This window comes from Peromyscus leucopus, chromosome 7, assembly GCF_004664715.2.
Source record: "Peromyscus leucopus breed LL Stock chromosome 7, UCI_PerLeu_2.1, whole genome shotgun sequence".
NCBI lineage: Eukaryota > Metazoa > Chordata > Mammalia > Rodentia > Cricetidae > Peromyscus > Peromyscus leucopus.
Genome location: NC_051069.1, coordinates 24,712,932 through 24,736,089, shown reverse-complemented (window position 1 = coordinate 24,736,089; position 23,158 = coordinate 24,712,932). Strand labels below are relative to the sequence as shown.

The 23,158-nt window shown below is 43.7% G+C and overlaps 2 protein-coding genes across 4 annotated transcripts in view; one reads left to right on the top strand and one right to left on the bottom strand.

Moving 5' to 3' along the window:
- The window catches only part of LOC114690221 (NXPE family member 2-like), a 47,549-nt gene extending 38,426 nt beyond the window's left edge, over positions 1-9,123 (bottom strand). The window contains exons 1-2 of one of the 3 annotated variants that reach the window (XM_037207521.1): positions 8,961-9,123; positions 7,586-7,676 (exon numbers count right to left, since the gene is read on the bottom strand). In XM_037207521.1, coding sequence (XP_037063416.1) covers positions 7,586-7,599 — 14 coding nt within the window. In that variant the 5' untranslated portion in view covers positions 7,600-7,676; positions 8,961-9,123. Of the gene's footprint in view, positions 1-7,585; positions 7,677-8,105; positions 8,148-8,960 lie in introns of those variants that run through there. The other 2 variants (XM_037207522.1, XM_037207523.1) reach the window with 2 other exon arrangements.
- A 6,769-nt stretch (positions 9,124-15,892) lies between these two features.
- Positions 15,893-23,158, top strand: part of LOC114690222 (NXPE family member 4-like) — a 28,528-nt gene continuing 21,262 nt past the window's right edge. Inside the window, 2 exon segments of the mRNA XM_037207524.1 lie at positions 15,893-16,786; positions 16,873-17,012. The gene's annotated coding sequence lies outside the window, so the exon portion shown is untranslated.

Below are 23,158 nucleotides of genomic sequence, written 5' to 3'. Positions count from 1 at the left end.
TATGATCTACATATGCTGTCGTGACACTAACACACACACACACACACACACACACACACACACACACACACACACACACACATAAAATTGAGGGCAGAGTGGAGAAATATGTCAAGACCTAGAGAAGAAGAAAGGTCCCATGGAAAGAGTGGAATGGCTACCTGAAGAGGTGGAGAGAATTTCAGAAGTCTGGAAAATGTGCTCTAGAGCCAAAGATTTAAAAGGCTGAGTGGTCCCTCCTAAGATGTAGGGTAGTGTGTCTGAGGCACAGGCCTTCGAATGAGTTCCTCTCCCCACCCTGTCCTTTACTCAGTCTCCGGTTTGTAAAGTAAAAGTCATAGTGTTGGCATGCAGGTTTGTCACATCCATAAATTTTTTTTCACACAAGCCAAGGTCGAAGTACATAGTAGGAATTCAATAAACAGTAATTTGGGCTGATTCAGGCCTCTCTCCAACGGGGAATTTCCCCAGCCTGACTCTTCCTCTGAGTTCCTGGATTTTGACCTCTACTCCATCTCTGGACATTCGCCACCTACACACTATGTCTAAGTGTCTCCAGTTTTAAACTCTTCTAAGCTACTGCCCTGTCTCCCACCTACGCCAACTCTAGCAGTCGGTCCTGGCTCTTCATGTCCCGTCCTCCTAATACTTGATGTCACCTACGTGGGCTTCAGAGAAGCTGCAGAAGTCATTCTGAAAGTACACACCACTTTCAGATCCTCAAATTTCCTGAGCCTTCCACTTTTAAATAGACTTTTAAATTTTATTGATTTATTTATTTGTCTGTTTGTTTGTCTTATGTATGTGGGTGTTTAGCTTGCATTTATGTCTATGCGCCACTTGTGTGCCTGGTGCCTTTGGAAGCCTAGAGAGGACATTGAAGCCCCGGAACTAGAGTTACAGGTGGTTGTGAGCCACCATGTTGGTGCTGGGAATTGAATCCGAATCTTCTGGAGGAACAGCCAGTGCGGTTAGCCACTGAGCCATCTCCCCAGCTCTGTGATTTTCATTTTTAACAGCAATACATCAAGTACTGCCTTAATCAGTACTTGACAAAGCATACCTGCTGGAAGGATGAAAACCACAAGCATGTTGAACTCTGGACAATTTCTGCATAGACATCACTGTTAACTGATTAAGGATAAGCAATTGAAGACACTGTTAGCGGAAACTGGCATTTCGATTCTTGTGGGTTTTAATTTTCAGCTCCGTGTACTGATTTTGTGTGCATGTGGAGGTGAGAGGAGAGTTTGTGGGAGTCGGTTCTCTCCTTCCACTATGGGGGTCCCAGGGATCAAACTCAGGTCATCGAGCTGGTCAGCCGGCACCTTCCCCCGCTGAGCCATTTCCCTGACCCTGTTCTGTCTTTTGAGATGGGATCTCATGGATCCCAGGCTGGTCACACATGCTGTGTGGTGAAGGCTGGCCTCTTGATCCGTCTTCCTCTGCCTCCTCAGTGCTGGGGTTACAAGTATGCACAGTCATGTTTGGTCAAACTGCTCATCACATAATTGGACACGAGAATATTTTAGAGATATGCAAATTATTTTTAAATTTTACCACAAATTGACATTTTCTGTATCTTCCAAGATGATGTCATGATCATAAAAAAAGAATAATAGTAGCAAAGCTATTCTGTGTTTCTATTATGACACCTTTGTTTGGCAGACAATAGATAGATGATGTCAGGAGTTGAAGTGCACACATAGTCATGTGGGTGCCATTTAAGGAATTTGTGCTTCTAGAAACCTTTTCCTCCGTGTTTTCAGAATAGACTCACGGGGAGCAGGTGTGGAAAATGGCACTGTATCCACGTTTATTTGTTTTTGTCAAATAATTGAGGTGCAATTTATAGGAAGTAAGTTTTGACACTTCATTATAGTTTCATGGTTTTTTGACAAGCATGTAGCCACCACCACAGTTAAAGATATAGAACAGTCCGTCACCCATCACTCTGTGACAAACCCTTGTCCTTACCTCCAGCTCCTGGCAACCCCCTCACTGATTTTTCTATTTTAGTTCATGTTCTTTTCCTTAGCATCTAGTGACTGAGATCCCCACTGTTCATTACCTGTGTATCTTTTTACTGCATATTATTTCTTCCTCAGGGTGTGTCCCAGTCATTTACCCATTTGGAGGAATCTGGAATTGTCTACTGTTTGAGGCAATTGCATATATACAAATATAACTTGTAGCAGGAATCTTAAAAGTTCTTATTAATAAAATCAAACCCGAGGCAAGTTATTGGGGTCCATGCTGGTAGATCAGAGAGACAGAACAAGCCACAGCTATCTCACCTTGCCAATTCCTCAGCTGGTCCTGTTTCCTCAGACTGGAAGCTTCTGTGTCCTCATCCCGAATGAATCTCAGCTAAACTGTGTTGCTCCATAGCCTGAAAGCTTAACCAGCCAAATGCTTAACCAGCCAAATGCCTCTAGTTTCTGGTCTTCACGCCTTATATATCTTTCTACTTTCTACCACCACTCCCTGGGATTAAAGGCTGGCTTTCTGGGATTAAAGGCGTGTCACCATGCTTGGCTGTTTCCAATGTGGCCTTGAACTCACAGAGATCCAGAGGGATTTCTATCTCTGGAATGCTAGGATTAAAGGTGTGAGTGCCACCATTTTCTAGCCTTTGTATCTAGTGGCTGTCTGTTCTCTGACCCCAGATAAATTTATTAAGGTACACAATATTTTGGAGAACACAATACCACCACAATAACTCCTGTAGCATTCATGTACAGGGTTTTATCTGAACGAAAATGTGTATTGCTCTGACTGTGACTACTGTGTGACAAGTCTATTTTAACACCATTTACACTGCAAGAAACTCAAAATGGTTCTCAAAGTCTCTGCACCCATTTTCATATTTGTGCTCTCTCTGTCTCTCTGTCTCTGTCTGTCTGTCTCTCTCTCTCTCTCTGTCTCTCTCTGTCTCTCTCTCTGTCTGTCTCTCTCTGTCTCTGTCTCTCTCTCTCTCTCTCTCTCTCTCTCTCTCTCTCTCTCTCTCTCTCTCTCTCTCTCTCTCCCTCCCTCTCTCTCTCTGTCTCTCTCTCTCTCCACCACAGCACTTCCCCTGCTCTTGACTCTCTGAGACAGACTCTCCATATGCACTCCAGGCTGGCTTCACACCCACCATCTTCCTGCCTCTGCCTCCTGGGAGCTGAGATTAAAGGTTTATGTCAGCATGCAGAGTGGGAGCTTGTGTTCTAATAGGTATACAATCTCACTGTGACTCCCCTAATGAAAGGAGATACTGAGAATCCTTTGAAATCAGTTTTGTAACGTACTGAATAACAGTTTCCATTACTGCATTTTATACATGTATGTGCACACATTAACCCTTCAACTAACTCTCTCTTGTCCCTCTCTTTCTGAAACTGCTCTCCTTCCATGCCACAGTTTTCCTTCTGTTTGGGGTGGGGTGTGTGTGTGTGTGTGTGTGTGTGTGTGTGTGTGTGTGTGTATGAGAGAAAACATGTAATGATTTTCCTTCTTTTTATTCTCCTTTTATTCCCTCTCTCATCTCTTTGGATCTTTTTCTCTCTCCTCACAGTCCTCCTTCCATCTTGATATTCTCATTGTTATGTGTATCATATTATTATGTATATCTTCTTTGATGAAATATTTTTAAATATCTCCATTTCCCAAACTTGGGTCATTTCATTATTGTTGAGTGTTTGGGAGTTTACACATCTTCAAGTCTTGGAGAAAATACTGTGTGTGTTCTTGGCAGTAAATTTAAAAAGTGAATTTTAATTGGTTTCTATTTTTGAAACAGGGTCTCGGGTATACCAGCCTGGCCTTGAACTTTCTATGTATGGCCTTGAACTTCCAATACTCCTGTTGCTATCTCCCAAGTACTGGAATGCATCATCACTCCCACTTTATGCAGTGCTGGGGCTTGAACCCTGAACTTCATGCATGCTAGTCAAGCTTTCCACCAACTGAGTTACAGTCCCAACCCCAAGCTTTTACCTCTGTTAAGGTCCAAGTTATCAACTTTTTTTTATACTAATATGTCATATCAAAGAAATTGTTGCAGTATCCAATATCACATAGATTTTCTTCCAGACTTGCTACTAGATTTTTTTTTATTTTGCATTTAAGTTTACGATTTCTTTTTGTGTGTGTGTGTGGGGGGGTTGAGACAGGGTTTCTCTGTGTAGCTTTGTGCCTGTCCTGGAACTCACTCTGTAGCTTAGGCTGGCCTTGAACTTACAGAGATCTGCCTGGCCCTGCCTCCCGAGTGCTGGGATTAAAGGCATGAGCCACCACCACCTGGCTTAGTATATGATATGTTTAGAGTTAATTATTTTCTGTGAGTAAACATGGGTCAAGGTTAATTTATTTTACATTTAGATTTTCCAGCATATTTTCTTTTTTTTGCATATTTTCTTGAAAAGACAAATTTTCTCCATTAAACTGTTTCTACTGTTATCAAGAATCTGTTGACCATACACATGTGCACGAGTATCTATTCATTTTATCGGTTCATGTCTGTCTCTCCACCGATACCATACTGTCCTAGTTACTATAGCTCTATGGAAAGTCCTGAGATCAGGTGTTGTGAGCCTTACAGCAGGTCCCTGAAGGGCCTCAGCCAATCAACATTGTTCAAATCTTGCTCGATTCTAGGACAACATGCATCCAGAATACCATGTCCTGAGTCAATGAAAGGTATGAACAATTCAAGATATGTCCTCGTCCCTTCTAGAATCAAGTTATACTCAATGACCCAACTGGCCCTAAGAAATAAAACCCAGGGTGAAGGGCTTTGGAGGTCCCTCAGCTGTGATGTGACAGGGGCATGTGCATGCCCATGACAAGGCTCAAGCAGCTTTCCAAAGTCTAAGGTGAGTGGTTTATTGCAGATCCTGGACTCACTGTTTATTGCAGATCCTGGGCCCACTGCCTCTCTGGGAGACAAAAAGTCACTTTGTCTGGCTTGGTGCCCATCTTCTGTCTCAGTACCCTGAGGGCAGAGACCTTTGCAGAGTCTACCAACCTTGTTCTTTTGTCTCAAAACTGGCCCTTCGACTTTCCTTACCTTTCCCCCCAGTCTCAGAATCAGGTTATTTATTTCTATAACAAAGCACCTTGCTGGGTTTTGAATTGGATTTTATTGAGTCTGTAGGTTAATCCAGGCAGAACTGAGGTCACACTAACATTGAACCTCCCCAGTCATAAGCACCATAAGCATGCCCCATTTATTTATGCCTCCTGTGATAACTTTAGCCAGGATTTGCTCATTAGTGTGTGGCATACAGAGCTTGCGTGTTTTATTGATTTTTGCCATGCAGAAATTGCTGCTACTCTGAATCATTGTGTACTTTTAACATCAATTTTGTGGGAGCCCGTTCTGGGGTTCCTCGTGGCTTTACCCAGCAGGTCCAAATAGAAGATGATCAGGACCACGGGCCTGAGTGCAGGTGTCTGAGATGGTCTGCACTTGGCTGTGCTGGGGGAGGAGGTCTTTTGCTCCACCCCTTGGCGTCTCTATAAAAAACCCTGGACCAGAGACAGTTGGGGCCCGTTGGAATAGGTTCCAGGCCCTCTCGAGGCTATCCTTTATTTTCTATCTGTTTATCTCCACAAGATTCTCTGCTATAAATCCTTCTATCTAATATTTCCTGCTGATCGCACTCAAGAAAACTCTAGGAAGCTGTGGGGGTGGTGGGTAAACGCCCCACACAATTTTAAATCAATGATTGGTAAAACAGAAGTAAAACTTTATAGTAACTTTGACCCTATAGTCTTGTTGACATTAACTAGTTCCGGTAGTTTTGGGTTTTATTGTGTTTGGTTGTCTTTATTTTTTAATGACTTCTTTGGGGTTTTAGGTAAACAATGATGTTGTCTGTGAAGAAAAACAACTGTTTCTCTTTTCCCTCAGTTTGCCTTTTAGTTCCTCTCATTTTTAAAGTTTTTTTTTAATTCTTATCTTATATATTACATCCCAACGACAGTTTCTCCTCCCTCCACTCCTCCCAACCATCCCCCCAACCTCCTCTCTCCCCCAGATCCACTCCTCTTCCATTTCTCTTCAGAAAAGGGCAGGTCTCCCAGGGATATCAACCAAACATGGCATGTCAAGTTGCAATAAGACTGGACACTTCCCCTCATAGTAAGGTTGGATAAGGCTACCCAGTGGGAGAAAAAAGGTCCCAAAAGCAGGCAAACGAGTCAGAGACAGTCCCTGCTCCAACTGTTAGGAGCCCCACAAGAACACAATGCTACTCAACCACAACGTATATGCAGGAAACCTACCTCAGACCCATACATGCTACCTGATTGTTGGTTCAATCTCTGTGAGCCCCCATGAGCCCTGGTTAGTTGATTCTGTGGGCTTTCTTGGGGTGCCCTTGCCCCCTCTGGCTCCTACAGTCCTTCCTCCCCCTCTTCCGCAGGACTCCCCGAGCTCCATCTAATGTTTGGCTGTGGGTCTCTGCATCTGCTCCTTATTTCATTTCTTAATAAGACTCTGAACAAGATATTGACTAAAAGTCAAAGCAACCATGAATCAGGAAGATTGGCACCTGATATGTGCCATCAAAGATGACTCCTCACCTGCTCCAATCATCCCTCCACTCCTACCAGCAAATTTAAGGGAAAACTGGCAACATCAAGTCAGCAGTGCAAATGCACCCAAGGTGTGGTCACTTGATGCGTTCCGAAGCTTGATTACCATGTTGGGTGGAACCTGTCACAGGTCCTCCACTACACATCCCTCTCTCGTTAGGATCTCAGAACCAAGCCCATTAAAGAACACCTGTCATGGACCGTCCCCCACTGAAGCACCTGTGCTTTCCCTTCTACACAGAGGTTTCCTCTGCTGGCCCTCTACATCGGTCCACACAAAAGCCTCTCCTCTCTCCAGTATTGTGTCCAAAAGAAACTCAGGACACATTAACTGTGGTGCCTATTAGCACACCAAAGCGCATGCTGGCCTCCGGTGTCCTGTGATATTTTGTTCATGTTCTGACAAATAAAGCTTGCTTGGAGTCAGAGGGCGGAGCTAGCCACTAGTTAACCATAGCGGTCTGGAGGTCTGTACAGAGAGGAGACAGGAAGTGGTAGGGCAGTGGAGACCGGATCTCGGCCCTTTGGGATGGAGGAATGAGAGAGAGGTAGGAAGTGACTGTGGCTGCTCCCCTGCTTGCTGACTGTTCAGGTTTTTACCCTGATAGCTGACTCCTGGTTTTTATTGATAAAGATTAATTAGATTAATGCATTAGTCCCGCTCACTCAGCACCTGTGGCTCTTCTCAGCTATTCTCACCCCCCCACACACACACACACTCTAAACCTCTCCAACCTTCACTTCCCTTCCCCCATCTTCTCATTCCTATATAAAGCTGCCATTTCTGCTATGCGCTCTCTTCCCCCCCCCCCCCCACTTTCTCTCTCTTGGTCCTCTCTTTTGTCTTCCTCTCTTTCTCCTCCTCACTCTCCCCCACTCTCTCTCATCTACGGCATGGCTAGATTTGGTCTACTAATTTCTTTTCCTGCTCTGGACTCTTCCAGATACCCCTGGCTGTGTATTCCCTCATATCTAAAATTAAAAACCTTCCCCTCAACCATACCTTAGGGCAGTCATGTCCTCACTTTACAGATCCAGCAGGCCTTCAGCACAGAACCAGGCTCGTGTTTATGTATCTGTTTCCTTATGGACGTCTGCAGGTGGAAAGATCTTTCTGTACAAGCTGTTATCACATCCCTCCAAACCCCAGCATTAGGACGTGTCCATTTGTCTCAACCCAAACCAGTTTCCTGCCTCTCCCCAGCCTGGTTTCCTGTAAGTCTTTAAATCAACTAGCGCTCTTTCCCTCTCCATCTCCCCAGTCACAGTGAGTGTTTATAAGTGCCTGGGAGTCACAGTGCTTGCTCCCCCCTCCCCCCCCTGCCCCCTGTCCTCCTAGCATAAATACCAAAGGGTACTGGGAGGGCCTGGTGCTTTTCTCCTCAAACCAGCCCCTTCACCACAGCAAAAGGCTTTCTCCCATCTCTGGCCCAACCGCAGGTGCGCCCGAGTGCTCAGTGGAGGTGGCTCAGAAGAGGCTGTAGGTGAGTTCCATATCTTCATCGGCAAAGTCTCACAAGTACCTTACATCTCGCTTGTCTTGGTGGCAGCTGGCAGCGTCTCTCTGCCTCAGTCTTCCTGTTCCCATAATTCTCTTCTCTCGCTGCCAGCCGCTGCCAGGATGACAAGCAGATGTTAAGATACCAGTATGCCACAAGCCACATGGCAACTTATAGATTAATAGAAATGGGTTGATTTAAGATATAAGAACAGTTAGCAAGAAGCCTGCCACGGCCATGCAGTTTATAAGAAATATAAGTCTCTGTGTGTTTACTTGATTGGGTCTGAGCAGCTGCGGGACTGGTGGGTGAGAGAGTTCTGTCCTGACCGTGGGCCAGGAAGGACCAGGAAAACTCTAGCTACACAAAACTACCAGCCTGTGGGTTATCCAGATGTTTTACATTACTATGGGGGTGGGGATGCATGGGGCAATTCATAGCCCTTTAGGGGCTCATTTCAAATCAAACTGTGTGTTAGAAAGACAGGATTCCTAGGCAGAAAATAATTTTTATTCTTCTCTCATACATTACATCAGACCCAGGTTTCCCCTCTCTCCACTGCTTCCAGTTCCTCCTCCCACCTCCCCTCTCCCCCGGATCCACCCCTCCCCTGTTTCTCTTCAGAACAAACAAGCAACAACAAAAACAAAAACAAAAAGAGCACGCCTCTCAGGGATATCAATCAAACATGGCATAACAAGTTACAATAAGACTAGACACAAACTCTCATATCAGGATAGACAGGGCAACCCAGTAGGAGGGAAAGGATCCCAAGCACAAGCAAAGAGTCAGAGACAGCCCCCACTCCTACTGTTAGGAGTCCGACAAGAACACCAAGCTATACAACCATAACATAAATGCAGAGGACTTAGCTCTTACCTATATGAGCTCCATCATTGTTGCTTCTGTTTCTGTGAGCCCCTGTGAGCCCTGCTTAGTTGATTCTGTGGGTTTTCTTGTGGTAAACTTGACCCTTCTGGCTCCTGGAATCCTTACCACCCACTCGCCTCCCACATCTCATCCCCCACCCCCGCCCCTCTTCTGTGGGGATCCCCTGGCTCCACCTAGTGTTTGACTGTGGGTCTCTGCATCTGCTTCCATCAGTTGCTAGATGAAGCCTCTCTGATGACAATTGGGCTAGGCATTGGTCTATTAGTATAGTAGAATATCATTAGGAATCATTTCATTGACTTTTTTTTTTTTTTCCAGTTGTGGTGTTTTGTTCTATCTGGGTCTCTAGACTGTCTGCCTCTGGTTCCTAGCCACCCAGGCAGTGTCAGGCATGGGCTTGGGCTCCCTCTCATGGTGTGGGCCTCAAGTTGGACCAGTCATTGGTTGGTGACTCCAAATTCTGAGCTACCATTTCCCCAGCACATCTTGCAGGTGGGACAGATTGTAGGTCAAATGTTTTGTGGTTGGGTTGATGTTCCAGTCCCTCTGTTGGAAGCCTTGCCTGGTTACAGCAGATAGCCTGTTTGGTGCCCCCCATTACTGGAGACTTTACTAGGGTCACCCTCGTAGTTTCCAAGGAATTTCCACTACACTAGGTTTCTCCATCACCCCTCAAGCACCTCCGAAGTCCAGTAGTCTCTCCCAAGTACTCTCTACTTCCATCCCTGCCCCAACACACACACCTTTGATCCCACCTACTCCCATCCCCACCCATCTCCAGGAATCTCAAATGAGAAATACTTAAGGCAATGTTCAACATCCTTAGCCATTAGAGAAATGCAAATCAAAACAACAGAGATTCCATCTTACACCTGTCAGAATGGCTAAGATCAAAAACACAAGTAACAGTTCGTGCTGGCAAGGATGTGGAGCAAGGGGAACACTCCTCCATTGCTGGTGGTGGTGCAAGCTTGTACAGCCACTTTGGAAATAAATATGGCAGCTCCTCAGAAAATTGGGAATTGATTCACCTTAAGACCCAACTATATCACTCCTGGGTATATACCCAAAGGATAATCCATCCTACCACAAGGACAATTGCTCAACTATTTTCATAGAAGCTTTATTCATAATGTTCAGAAACTGGAAATAGCCTAGATATCCCTCAACCAAGGAATGGATAAAAAAAAATGTGGTACATTTACACAATGGCATATTACTCAACTGTTGAAAACAGTGACATCATGACATTTGCAGGCAAATGGATAGAACTAGAAAAAAAAATCATCCTGAGTGAGATAACCCAGACTCAGAAAGACAAACATGGTATATACTCACTTATAAGTGACTATTAGCTGTAAAGTAAAGAATAACTATGCTACAATCCTCAGACCCAGAGAGGCTAGGTCACAAGGAGAGATAAAGGGGGGTGCATGGATCTCCCTGTAAAGGGAAATAGAAGAGACTTTACAGAAAACAAAACTTTAAAGGAAATATGTATTGGGACTGGAGAAAGGGCTCAGAGGTGGAAAGCAGTTGCTGTTCTTGCAAGAGGGCCCTGGTTCATTTTCTAACACCCACATTGCAGCTTACAACTGTCTGTAACTCTAGTTCCAGGGGAACCAATACTCTCTTCTAGCCTCTGTGGGTACCAGGTACACACATGGTACACATGTGTACATGTAGGCAAACACTCATACACTTAAAAACAATCTAAAAGGAAAAGAAAGCATATGTTCTTGAAGCTAGCCCATTCTATAGAATAGTCTACAGCTAAGACTGTCATTGCGATCTGCTCTACTTTTGTCTGAGAACAAGATTTAAATGAGAAAAAAAATTGCTCCAGCTGTAAATTTGGGGACAGGGATTGACTTGTAAATGGGACCTTATATTTATCACAGTTGGTAGAAAGATACAGTGGACGCTAAGGAAGAGGTCTTGAATGTTCTGTTGATTTGGTACATGGAACTCTTGTGACCTGTGGTCTCCCACCCCAAAACAGTGTTCTTAAATGTATGAATTAAAATATGTAGGATTACAAAAGGAAGTAATTACATTGAAGTAGAGTTTTCAAACTATTTTACTTACGGCCATGGGAACGTATGTGTGGTGGTATTGTGTTCCCCAAAATATTGTGTACCTTAATAAACTTATCTGGGGTCAGAGAACAGAAAAGCCACTAGTTAGGCAGTGATAGCACACGCCTTTAATCCTAGCATTCCAGAGGCAGAAATCCATCTGGGATCTCTGAGTTCAAGGCCACATTGGAAACAGCCAGGCATGGTGACTCACGCCTTTAATCCCAGGAAGCAAGCCTTTAATCCTAGGGAGTGATGGTAGAAAGCAGAAAGGTATATAAGGCTTGAGGACCAGAAACTAGAGGCATTTGGCTGGTTAAGCATTTGGCTGGTTAAGCATGTGGCTGGTTAAGCATTCAGGCTTTTAAGCAGCAGTTCAGCTGAGAGCTATTGGGATGAGGACACAGAAGCTTTCAGTCTGAGGAAACAGGACCAGCTGAGGAATTGGCAAGGTGAGATAGCTGTGGCTTGTTCTGTCTCTTTGATCTACCAGCATTGACCCCGATAACTGGCCTCGGGTTTGATAAGTACTTTTAAGATTCCTGCTACACGTATGCCTTTGCTATTTAAAATGTTGCATAGTAATGTCTAGTGGTGCGTCTAATTACTGTGATTTCAAATAGTGGTGAGAGTAAACGGCTTTTGGGGGCAGGGCAGATCAAGACAAGGTCTCACTCTGAAGCCCATGCCAGTCTTGAATTCATGGAAAGCTTCCCCTGCTCAGCTTCCTGAGTTACAGGCATGTACAACCACAGCCAGCTGTAATCTGAAACAGTTGCAACATGATAGAAAGTACTGTGGTTTCTTTTGTGGGTGGGGCGGATCTTGCATATGGGTGTGAAGTTACACCAGCATCTATACACACAATATGTATGTATGTGGGAGATACATTTGCACGCACAGTTATGCCATCACACGAACACACGTTAATCCAACGTGTGTGTGTGTGTGTGTGTGTGTGTGTGTGTGTGTGTGTGTGTGTAGATGCTTATGTGTGTACAGTTTCACCAGCATGTGTGTATGTTGCATCCAGGAGAAGATCGGAGGAGGATGCCAGTGCCCTACTCTACACTATCACTGTCTTATTCCCATGAGACAGAGTATGTCACCTAAGCTTGCGCCAGGCAACACATCCCGGCCAACCTCCTGTCTCTGTACCCCACAGTGTTGGGGTTACAGGTACAGCCATCCCTGGATTTTTTTTTTTTTTTTAATGTGGATACTGAAGATTCAAAGTCGGGTCCTCATGCTTGCTCAGCAAATGCTCTTAACTGCCGAGCCATCCACCCAGCCTCCAGTTCTCATGTCTCTTTCAGGTAATAGACCTCCAGGTGAGAACCCAGTGAGGCCTCTGGAATCGGAGGACTTGAACAACTTTCCAAACACTGTCCCCACCTTCTCTGTGGGGTTTATGTTCCCAGACATCTAGGGAGTGTCTGAAACCAGGACAAGTATCTACTCCTTCTATCCCAGCAGCCCCCTGGCACCATGCTTCTTCCTACGAGTTTTAGATTTTATGATCGTGGACAGCAATACCCATTCCGAGAAGACCATACTTTGAATTTGGAAACCATTTCCTGGGCCACATGCAGTACAATACTCTCTTGTGCAGTGTCATGCTCACACTCAGAGGGGAATCCTGGACCAGTGAGATGGCCCTGTGGGTAAAAGCACTTGCTGAACAAGCCTGGCGAGCTGAGTTTGATCCGTGGAATCTGCAGTGGAAGGGAGTGAACAGGCACTGAAACGTCGTCCTCTGCCCACCACACGAATGTCTTGGCACACATGCACCTGCCCTCACACACATGGGGTAATAATAACAAATAAAAGTGATTCTTTAAAAAAAAAAAGTCTCAGCACTTGGAAAGCAAAAACAGGTTGATTTCTATGTACTCAAGGCCAGCCTCCTCTGTAATGTGAGTTCCAGGCCTGCCAGGGCCATACAGTGAGACCCCATCTCAAAAAAGGTGGGGGGGAGGGGATGGAGAGATGGATTGGTAGGTAAACATGCATGCTGCTCTTACAGAGGACCAGAGTTTGAATCCTGGCACCCACCTCAGGCATTTTAGAGCCACCTATAACTCCAGATCCAGGGGGATTTCATGTCTCTGGCCTCCACAGACACGCATATATCACACATAAACATACACGCATATATTAGCAAATAAATACTTTTTTAAAAGAAGAAGAAAAGGGAGGGATGAAGCCAATGCTCTGCAATACATCGTGCTGCTAAGCTTGGACACTTGACAAGTTAGTTATAATCAGTATATTTATGTCTCATGATATTTTTCAGTTTGCAATGGGTTTGTTGAGATGTAAATCCACCATAAGCTAAAGAACATCTATTTGTTTTCATGTGCATGCATTCATACCCATATTAAAGTCTGTTTTGTAAACCAGACACAGTAAGATACCAACCAAAACAGCTAATGATCAATTGGACACTACTAACAATATATTACATTATATTACACTGCTAACAATATATTACAATCAAAATTATGTAAATGTGATCTCTCTCTTACTACCTCAATATATCTTACTGTATCATACTTGTGATGATGTGGATGACACAATACTGCTGTTAGCTGTAGGTAATGAGGAAGCTGGAAGCTGACCCATTGATGGGGTGGGGAAGGCCACGCTCTGTGTAGCAGAACATGTATTTCAACTAAGGTCATCTCATCAAAGCTGGTGGCCAGTGTGGGCTGTGTCTTTATCTGTGTGGTAGGCAGGCGCCTCAGGCTAGAAACGCTTAGGATAAAGAGCCAAGGAGTGTATACTGGAAGCTAATGTCGATCTACTGTCCAGCTTCAAATGCCGCCTCTGCAGGTACGTACACTGCCACCTTCACCGAGCGCGGTTTGGTCTCCGAGGTCTTTGTGCCTTACACCTGCTCCATCTCCTCCTCCTCCTACTCACTGAAGCACATCCTTCAAGAGTTGCAGAAATTGTCCCTCTAACTCACAAATACATGAGCTGTGCCTTATTTAGGAAAGCTGGAGTCCTGAGCTTTCTAGAAGCAGGTAGAAAAAATCAGACAAGAACCCTGCCAACACCAAAGGAATGGAATTGGAATGGAATATGAACAGTAAATACTTTGAAAATCTTTTTAAAGCTGCCTTATGGGGCTAGAGAACACTTGAGGCCCAAGAAGAACTGTACATTTCTTATTGCCTATAACACAAAACTGTTAAGTTTACTGGGAAAATAAAAGTGCCATATGCAGATGGACATTGCCACTTCCATGGACAGTCCTGCCCAGGGGCTTGGCCCAGTAAATCTGTTTATAATATTTTCTTAGGATTCCTTTTCATCTCTAAATCTTAAATTGTTAAATCAAGAATGAGAGATTTTACAGTTTAAAAATCTCTTCCTCTAAACACTTTTATAAATTTGAAAGTTATAAATCCAGTCAGTTTGTCAACCTGTGAGTCTTTAGAAACCCACTTGTTGAGAATTCATGTTCACAACCAGTAAAACAGTGCAGAATAGTACATGTGATGTTTTCAATAAGAATAGACCCAGAGGCTCATATAGGTGTGGCCTTGTTGGTATGGTTATGGCTTGGTGGAGAAAGTCTATCACCAGATGTGGGCTTTGAAGTTTCAAAAGCCCATGCCATACACAGTATCTCTGTCTCTCAGCCTATATGTGGATCCGGATGTAAATCTCTCAGCCAATGCTCCAGCGCATAGGTACCATCATGCTCCCCACCATGATAATAATGGACTAAACCTCTGAAACTGTAAGCAAGCTCCCAATTAAATGCTTTCCTTTATAAGAGTTGCCTGGGTCATGGTGTCTCTTTAATGCAACAGAAAGGTGACTACGAAAGACTAGGAGACATCTAATTAGGAGGCCTATCAGCATTTGCTCCTCACTGTCCTCTGTGTTTGCTCAATGTTTTCAAAACACTAAAAATTTAGAACCAAGAAAAGTGGGTCAAACCTATCATCTCGGCCCTTTGAGGCTGTGGCAGGAGGAACCTCGTGTACTAGAGCCACGCTTAGGCTACATAACAAGTCCCAAGACACCTTGGACTACAAGAGTGAACTTCTTTTTTTAAAAAAAATCAAATTTTACATAATTACCATGATTTCAGGCTTCATCTGGAAAGTGGTTGATTCGCACCAACAAAAGGGCTTGGATTGTCCCCAACAGAACAGGATAAGCTAAAGAGGCACTTTTGATTGACCAGGCACAGGGTTTCTAGAGTGCAAAGGTGTGAATGCACTGTCACAGCTAGCGTCTCAGACATGGAGAGGTTCCTGACCTGCCTTCCTTCCCATCTTGTGTGCTGCCGGCAGCTCAGTTCTTTTACCGAATACCCTTTGCTTCCTCGCTTCAGGGTGAGGCTAACTTCCAGAATGATTCCATCTCAAAAACAGGGTCACCTAAACAAGACCATGCCAGTATGGATGGAGAAAAAATCTCACAAGGCCCTGCCCCTAGATGAAGAGCAGCAGATAATTCATCAATGGCTGCCAGGAGGAGAAGAATCAGTCTTCTTTAGGGAAAAGGCCCTAGAGAGGTTATCCAATCCTAAATCATCAACATATACACATAGGAGCAATGCTAAATGGACTCAGCAGGCTGTGTGTGTGTGTGTGTGTGTGTGTGTGTGTGTGTGTGTGTGTGTGTAAAAACAAAAATAAGAGGTCATGAATAGGAGAGGGAAAGGGGAGGCATAGGAGGAGTTGGAGAAGAAAAAGAAAGAGGTGCAAATGATGTAATTATAGTACCCACAAATGAAATCCTCAAAAAAAATAATGAACATCCTTTTAAAAATTAAATAGCTTCTGGGGAGTTGGCTCAGTGGTTAAGAGCACTGGCTGCTCTTCCAGAGGACATAGGTTTGATTTCCAGCACCCACGTTGCAGGTCACAGTCATCTTTAACTCCATTCTCAGAGGATCTGACACCGTCTTCTGGCTTGCACAGGGACTGCATGCAAGTGGTACACAGACATATGGGCAAGCCACCCATACATGAGACCCTTTGTCAATAATGAAAGAATCAATAGACAGTGGCAGGGGAGAAAGGAACCAGGACACAGACAATCCCAACCAGTTAGCAAGAAATTTCCAAAAAGGAACAGATAAGAGTACAGGTTTTCTTCTGACACCAAGTGTGTCATTTACCAGACAGCTCTGAGGTCACTGACACTAAGTGGACATACAAGAGAGCCACTGAATTGTGGCTCTGACAGTCACTCAGCATAGACACGCCACCCCAGCCTTGTCCTCAGGTAAAGACTCCCTGTCACAAGATCGCCAGCACTTTTCACCACAGGTGCAAATGCACAAGGCCATCCAACATGTCTGACCTACCTGCTGGACACTGAGATATCCAAACTCCCTCTCTTTGTGTTAGTGTGAACTGAAGTTTCCGGGGGCAGCGTGGGGGGCAAGGCACGCATATGTCTAAAGAGTCTACCAGGCCAATTGACTGATTAGAATTCCGTGACTGTGACGAGTTGGAACATTGCCAATCAGAGCCAAGATAATCTTAGACTAGTTTAAGTCCCCTTAATAGACACTCACTGCCCACCTGTGTCTGACTTAATGCTCTTTTGATTGCCAGGTTAAAAAAAAATCTCTGGAATATATTAACTTAGCAGACCACTCGCTTCCATCAACCAACACTAAGAATTTCTCATCGGAGAGCATCTGGGAGTGCAACAGAGTTTGGTTGCTTCGCTGTCCCGCTCCTACCCAGCCTTCCCACTGAGGTATTGGAAAATACTTTGATTTGTGCCTTGCTCTCGTTCTGTAGATATAAAACCCATTATGAAACCTTTCCCACATTGGAACACAGTATTCCGGACAACCTGAATCTGCGTCCCTGGGTCGCCGTCACTCCTAGCTGGCTCCAGCATGCACTGTCCCCTGCTCCCTTTGAAGTGAGAGGGGTGCTTCGCATTGGGATGGTTTCACCGGCCAGCTCAGGACCCTCAGGTAAGCATCCTAGCTACCATTAGGGTTTACCATCAGTGACGCAAAAATGAACAACCAAATGCAAGGACACACGGGGTGAGGGGTGAGGAGGAGGGTCACCCACACCTCCTGTGACTCTTCTAGAATGTAAGGGCGTTAACCAACCCGTTTGCTCCCACATTTCACTGCTGGGGAGTTTTTAATCATTTAGTCTTCATTATTCTTCCTCCCCCTGGAGTGTGACAGAATGTTCTTATTTTATAATCCCATCTTTGGCAGCGTTGGGGCCCCGGACTAGGTCAGTCTTTAGTGTAAACTTAAGCATAACCAAACGGTTCCCTACGAATATCACGCGATCCTCATGTCTTACCCTTAGGAGTGCTGTGTTGGGAGTCAGGGACAAAGGCCAGCTGTGCTTTGTACAAGGAGGTGGGGTAAGTGGTTGGCAAAGCTGAAATGAGAATCGTTGAAAAAAATGAAATCAAATTCTCTTAACTAATTGAGAAAGAGAAAGATGTGGGGATGGAGGAAGGGACACACAGCATGCGTGGGAAGGGGAGGGGGACTGGGACATTATAAAACACATTAACCAGCAAATTTTAAACAAGTAGAAAAGTCAGCTTTTAAAAAAAAATAGACAATGCCAAAACTGGCTTAAGGAGAAATAAGCAGCCTTAAATAGAGCAGCAGACACGAAGAAATAGAATAGTTAAAAGAAAAAAATGAAAGAAAGGAAAGAGAAAAGAAAGCATAGAGCCCTTGTTTTTCTTGAAATAAGTGTGAACTTTGGGTAGTCTTGTCAGCTGTCAGAGGACAGAAATACAGCTCCACACTGCCACACACTGGGGGGCTCCCCTAGATTTTTAGGGACCTTGGCCCAGGCCAACCTAGAACTAAATAGCTTCAACACTGAAAAGAATCTCAGGACTAAGAGACAGAGTGGAGCAGAGTTGGAAATGTTATTGAAGGGATTTTAATATAGGCTTCAGGGTTGAGAGAAGAGAAAACCCCATCCAAGTGGCGGTATGTGCTTCCCAAGAGAAAGTATGAGAAAATAAGACAGGCTCTTCCAGTGGGAGTGAGTAACTCATTGTCTTGGTATTAGCCACAGATACCATTTTGGCAACTCAAGTTACACACCTCAAGAGGTTGCTAAGAAACCCTCCCTCTACCTGTCTCTCTATGAGCGGTCCATAAGGTGGCTCTGGAGACACCTTGAATAGAATCACAGTCTGACAAGGTGGAACCAGGAGCCACCAGTCCTTTCCCTGCAGACAGGATTTCTGGGGAGATTCCTAGAAAATTGCAGGTTTATGGCTTGGGAAAGCCTCAAGCAGCTGTTGGTGGCTCTGGAATTCACACTTCCTCTGCCCAAGAAAGACTTTAACCAAGTTCTTGAACTGGGGCCATGGAGGAGGACATGAAGAAATGGTGATAATTAGCTAGGTTAAAATATTTAACTTCAGTGCAACAAACGATGGTGTGAAACACTAGTGAGAGTCCTTTTGAAATGTGTTTCCATCACTGTGGCAGATGTCTGACCGAGACACCATGAGAAAAGGTTTGTGTCTGCTCGTAGTTTTAGAGGTTCGGGTCCATCGTGGCAGAGAGAGTGTGGCAGAGCACAGCAGTTCACATTACGGTGGCCGAGAAGCAGAGAAGGGGAAGAGCCACCCTGCAGGCTTCCCCCTCCCCCCCTTTGATGACTTCTTTTGAAAAGGGTTGGTCAGGCATTTTATGAGGGCTGTCCCTCAAGAGGGATTTGTCTGGTGCTCTTCTCTGCATTAGACTGGATTTATAAGGCTCGGAGAAAGAACGCGAGAGAAGCAAAGTGCCCTTTTCCTCACATCCTAATGTGAGGTAAATCACTGTCCTGTCAGGGGTACCCAGAGCAGGAACTGGAGACACAGCCCTAGGCTGAGGAATTCTCCTCAGAGACCTCTACTGGGAGGAAGATGGGATTCTCGACTCTACTGCAGGAAAGAACTCAGTCAGTGTGAAGCAGAGTTGGAGTTCTTAAAGAAAGACATTCAGGGGCTGGAGAGATGGCTCAGGGGTGGAGAGCACTTACTGCTCTTGCAGAGGAACCTAGTTTGATTCCTAGCACCCAGGACAGGTGACTCACAACTGTCTGTATCTCCGGTTCCACAGGGATCTGAAGCCTCTGCCCTCTGAGGGCACCAGCACAGAGGGCACATGCCCAACAGAGATGCCTACGGTGCACATAACTAAAAATAAAATAACCCTTCAAAAAGATTTCAACACAGATTCAAGCATGATTATTAACAGAAAGACAGGGGCTTAGTGTGTACCTGAGTGTGAGTATGAACTTCTCAAGAGAGAGACTCCCTGAATGTCTTAAGAATGGCCATATATAAGATTTCGGTGGTTGTGAAGGAGTTTTAAGAGATTTGTCTCCCCTTGTTTTTTGCTCAGTGAGATCATAGGGTGCCTTGTTGGATATGATTATAGATATAGTAACTAACAAGAGCTACACAAGAGGGCAACGACGTCTTCACTGTAAACCAAGTGTATAGTCTCTTTTCAAAAAGACTCCCAGCAAGTTGAAGTTTTCCATGTGGGAAAGGGGTAAGGCCTCCTTGAAGGTCACGGGAACTTAGGCCTTGAGTGTGGTTTATAGCTGACTGTAAACGTCCCCATGTGAAAGCTTGCTTTACAAAAGGTAGATTGACTCTGTGTGACCTTGCAGCAGATTGTGTTTGTCATGCTGAAATTCTTTTTTTTTTTTTTAATTTAAAACACTTTTTCTCACACAATATATTCTGATCACGGTTTCCCCTCCCTCTACTCCTCCCAGTTCCTCCCCACCTCCCCACCCATCCAGATCCATCCCCTTCCTGTCTCTCATTAGAAAACAAACAGGCTTCTAAAGGATAATAATACAAAAAATTAAAAGATAAACTAACACACTGGAATAAGACAAAACAAACCAACAGAAGGGAAAGGGCTAAGAAGAGGCACAAGACTCACACAGAGCACAGAGACCCACTTGTTTGCACACTCAGGAATCCCATAAAAACACTGAAGTGGGAGCCAGAATGCAAAGGACCTATAAGGAAAAAAGAGAAAAGATAATGTATGTGTAAATAAAATAAAAATTAAAAATTCAACACATTTTAAAAAGCCTTGACACATTATGAAAAGAGACTCAATAGCTCCAGAGTGAGAGGCCCCTTCCCCCCATTTCCTGCTAGCTCCCACATCTTTCTGCCCCCCCTCAATTCCAAGGTTTATCACCTGGCTGAAGGGGTGCCCAGATTTCTCCATTGTAGAAGTCACTTGTCCTCTCTTTCCATGGCTGCACTCTGGAAGGAGCTTGCCACACACAGATTCATTATCTGTCGTGGGTTTGGTGTGTTGTTTTTTTTTTAATTTGGTTCTTTTTATTTTCTCCTCTGATTAGTTTTGCAGTGATATGCCTCAAAAATATATCCTCCGTGTCAAACTTTGCAAATTGTTAACATGAAGCTATTCCAATTTTCTCTCATGACTAAAACAATAATCTTCCTACGTCAGATGTGGTAGACCCTTTTGTTACACCCCAATTACCTGTATAATTGTTTGATTTTCAATTTTACTTCAGAATTGCTCATCTTTTTCCTTCTTTCTCTGAGAATCAGCTTTTATTCTATTGACCACTTTCATTGTTTCTTATCATTTTATCTGCTATTAGTATCTTGTCCTAGTCACGACCTCCTGATTTCCATTCTTCCCAGGTTCACTGTGTTGTTTTCCAACCTTGACTTGGGTAACTAGTTTTATTTAGTCTTTTTTCCTTGCATGGAGGCCATGCAAATCTCCTGCCTCATTCCCAGTTTAGTATACGTGCTGCCAAAGCCAGCACCATTGAATCTTTTTCTCATTGCTACTTTATAACAGAATTTACATATATCTATTTCTTTCCTGATATAATTTGGTGGTATGTACAAGGCTCAGTATAAAGTGCTTTCATTATTATCCATTGTCAAATATTTTGCATTTTCATTCTTATTTACATTTAAATGAGGAATTTGCAAGTTGTCCAGATTTCCTTTGTGACTCAGTATGTAAGCTACTTTTCATCTTCATATATACTTGAAAATAATGAATTGCTCTCTGTTCCTTTGAGTTTTTTTCCCCCTTACTTTGCTGGGATTTCTACTAAATATAGATATTGAATGCTGAGGAAATGGCTCTGCTGTTAAAAGCTCATGTAGAGGACCTGGGTTTAATTCCTAGCATTCACATGGTGACTTATTATTGTCAATAGCCCTAGTTCAAACAGATCCATCTTCTGGCATCTGAGGGTACTGTACTTACAGGGTGCACATACATATATGAAGGCAAACAGATATACCAAAAATATAAATAAATTATCTTTTAAAAGTATAGATATGTAGATACTGATGTTTTTATTCCTCTATTATATACCTTTCAGCTGACCTTCCATATTTTCTCAATTCTACTCTCATTGGGTTCTTGAAGAGCTCTTTAATCTGAACTTCTAGCTCCCTAATTGACTTCCAGATTAAGACTCCTCTACCAGTTTTTCCCTCTAAACTCCTGTTTCTGCTTTACATTTTCTGTTTCTGCCTCATCACTCTGTGATGATGCTCAGGCTTGGTCTATTATCTTTCCCCTTTCTTACACAGAGATTGTGTTCTCAGAGTTTGTATTGCCCACACATACACCCATAGGTCACACCCAGCATTAGATTTTCTACTATTTTCGTGGTAATGTCTCTGAAAGGGAATAGTACAAACCCCAAGCCTTAGCTTGTGCCCTTGGTAGTGAATTTATGGATCTGAAAGGATTCTTTAGTGTTAAGAACTTCTGTTTGGATCTTTCATCTTCTTCCATTCCCATTCTCTCTCACTCATAATTATCTCAAATATCACTTCCACCCTTCTACCAAAACAGTTTTATTAAAGGTTGTTTCCTCCTGAGATCTCATCATCTAGACTACAGGTTCTCAGCAAAAGGTGAGATCTGGTTATCTGTGTGGGAATCTTAGGGCATGTAGAGCAAGAAGCAAAGAAAGATGAACATCCCCAAATGCATGAGAGTGTCCCATACGATAAAGTATCATCTCAAACAAAATGACAGTAGTGTCCTCATGGGTAATGATAAGGGAATAGAGTTTAGATATGACTCATTCATTTGCACCAGGGGTTTTCTCCTCTACTTTCAGGGGTTGTCGATAGTGACTGGTGCCACCATAGTTGGTGCTGAATGATTATGTGAATTGTGTCCACCTTTTTGTGATAAGGTAGCAGTCGATGCTCTAGTGAGGACACTGTTAGATATCTCTCTCTCTCTCTCTCTCTCTCTCTCTCTCTCTCTCTCTCTGTGTGTGTGTGTGTGTGTGTGTGTGTGTGTGTGTTGGATGTCTACGTGCATAGACTTGTGCATGGTGTATGAAGGCCACAGGTTCACGTTACCTGTCTTCCTCTCTCATTCTTCAACTCACTTTTTTTTGAGACAATTTCTAACTGAACATGGAGTTCGTTATTCCAGTTAGACTGAACGGTCCAGTAAGCTCCGCAGAATCCTCCTCTGTCTCCACCCTCAACTGCCAGTGCTGAAGTTACAGGCACATATGAATTAAAAAAATAAAAATAAATCTTTTTTATAAAAAAAATACTTTATCTTAGAAGATAAGATATCCAGAGCCAGGTATTGGGGGTATATGCCTGTAACCCCAGCACTCAGGAAGTGGAGGCAGAATGATCAGGAATTGAGAGCCAACCTTGGAAATATGAGTTTGATGCCAGTCTGGGCTATATTTTTCTTTTTAATAAGGCTAAGGACATAGCTCAATGGTAGAATGCTTGCCTAGCATTTATGAGAGCTAGGTTTAACTCCCAAAACAAAATGTCATGCTTTAAAAATAATGAAACAAAACCAGTTATGTGACACTTATTGGTGGAAAATAGAATATAGACGAAACAGAATGAAAAGCTTAAAGTCGTGGGATTATATCCACGAATTGATGGTAATTTGGGATGATACAGATGGCAACACCAGTGTGTGTGTATGTGGACATGATGAAATGTTTGAGGACTGTTTGGTAGATGACATGAAAACTTGGATCACTTTGTGGAGAGCTGTTTTTTTTTTTTTCTCCATTTGATAAGATTCTTAACATATTTTAACATCCAAATGAC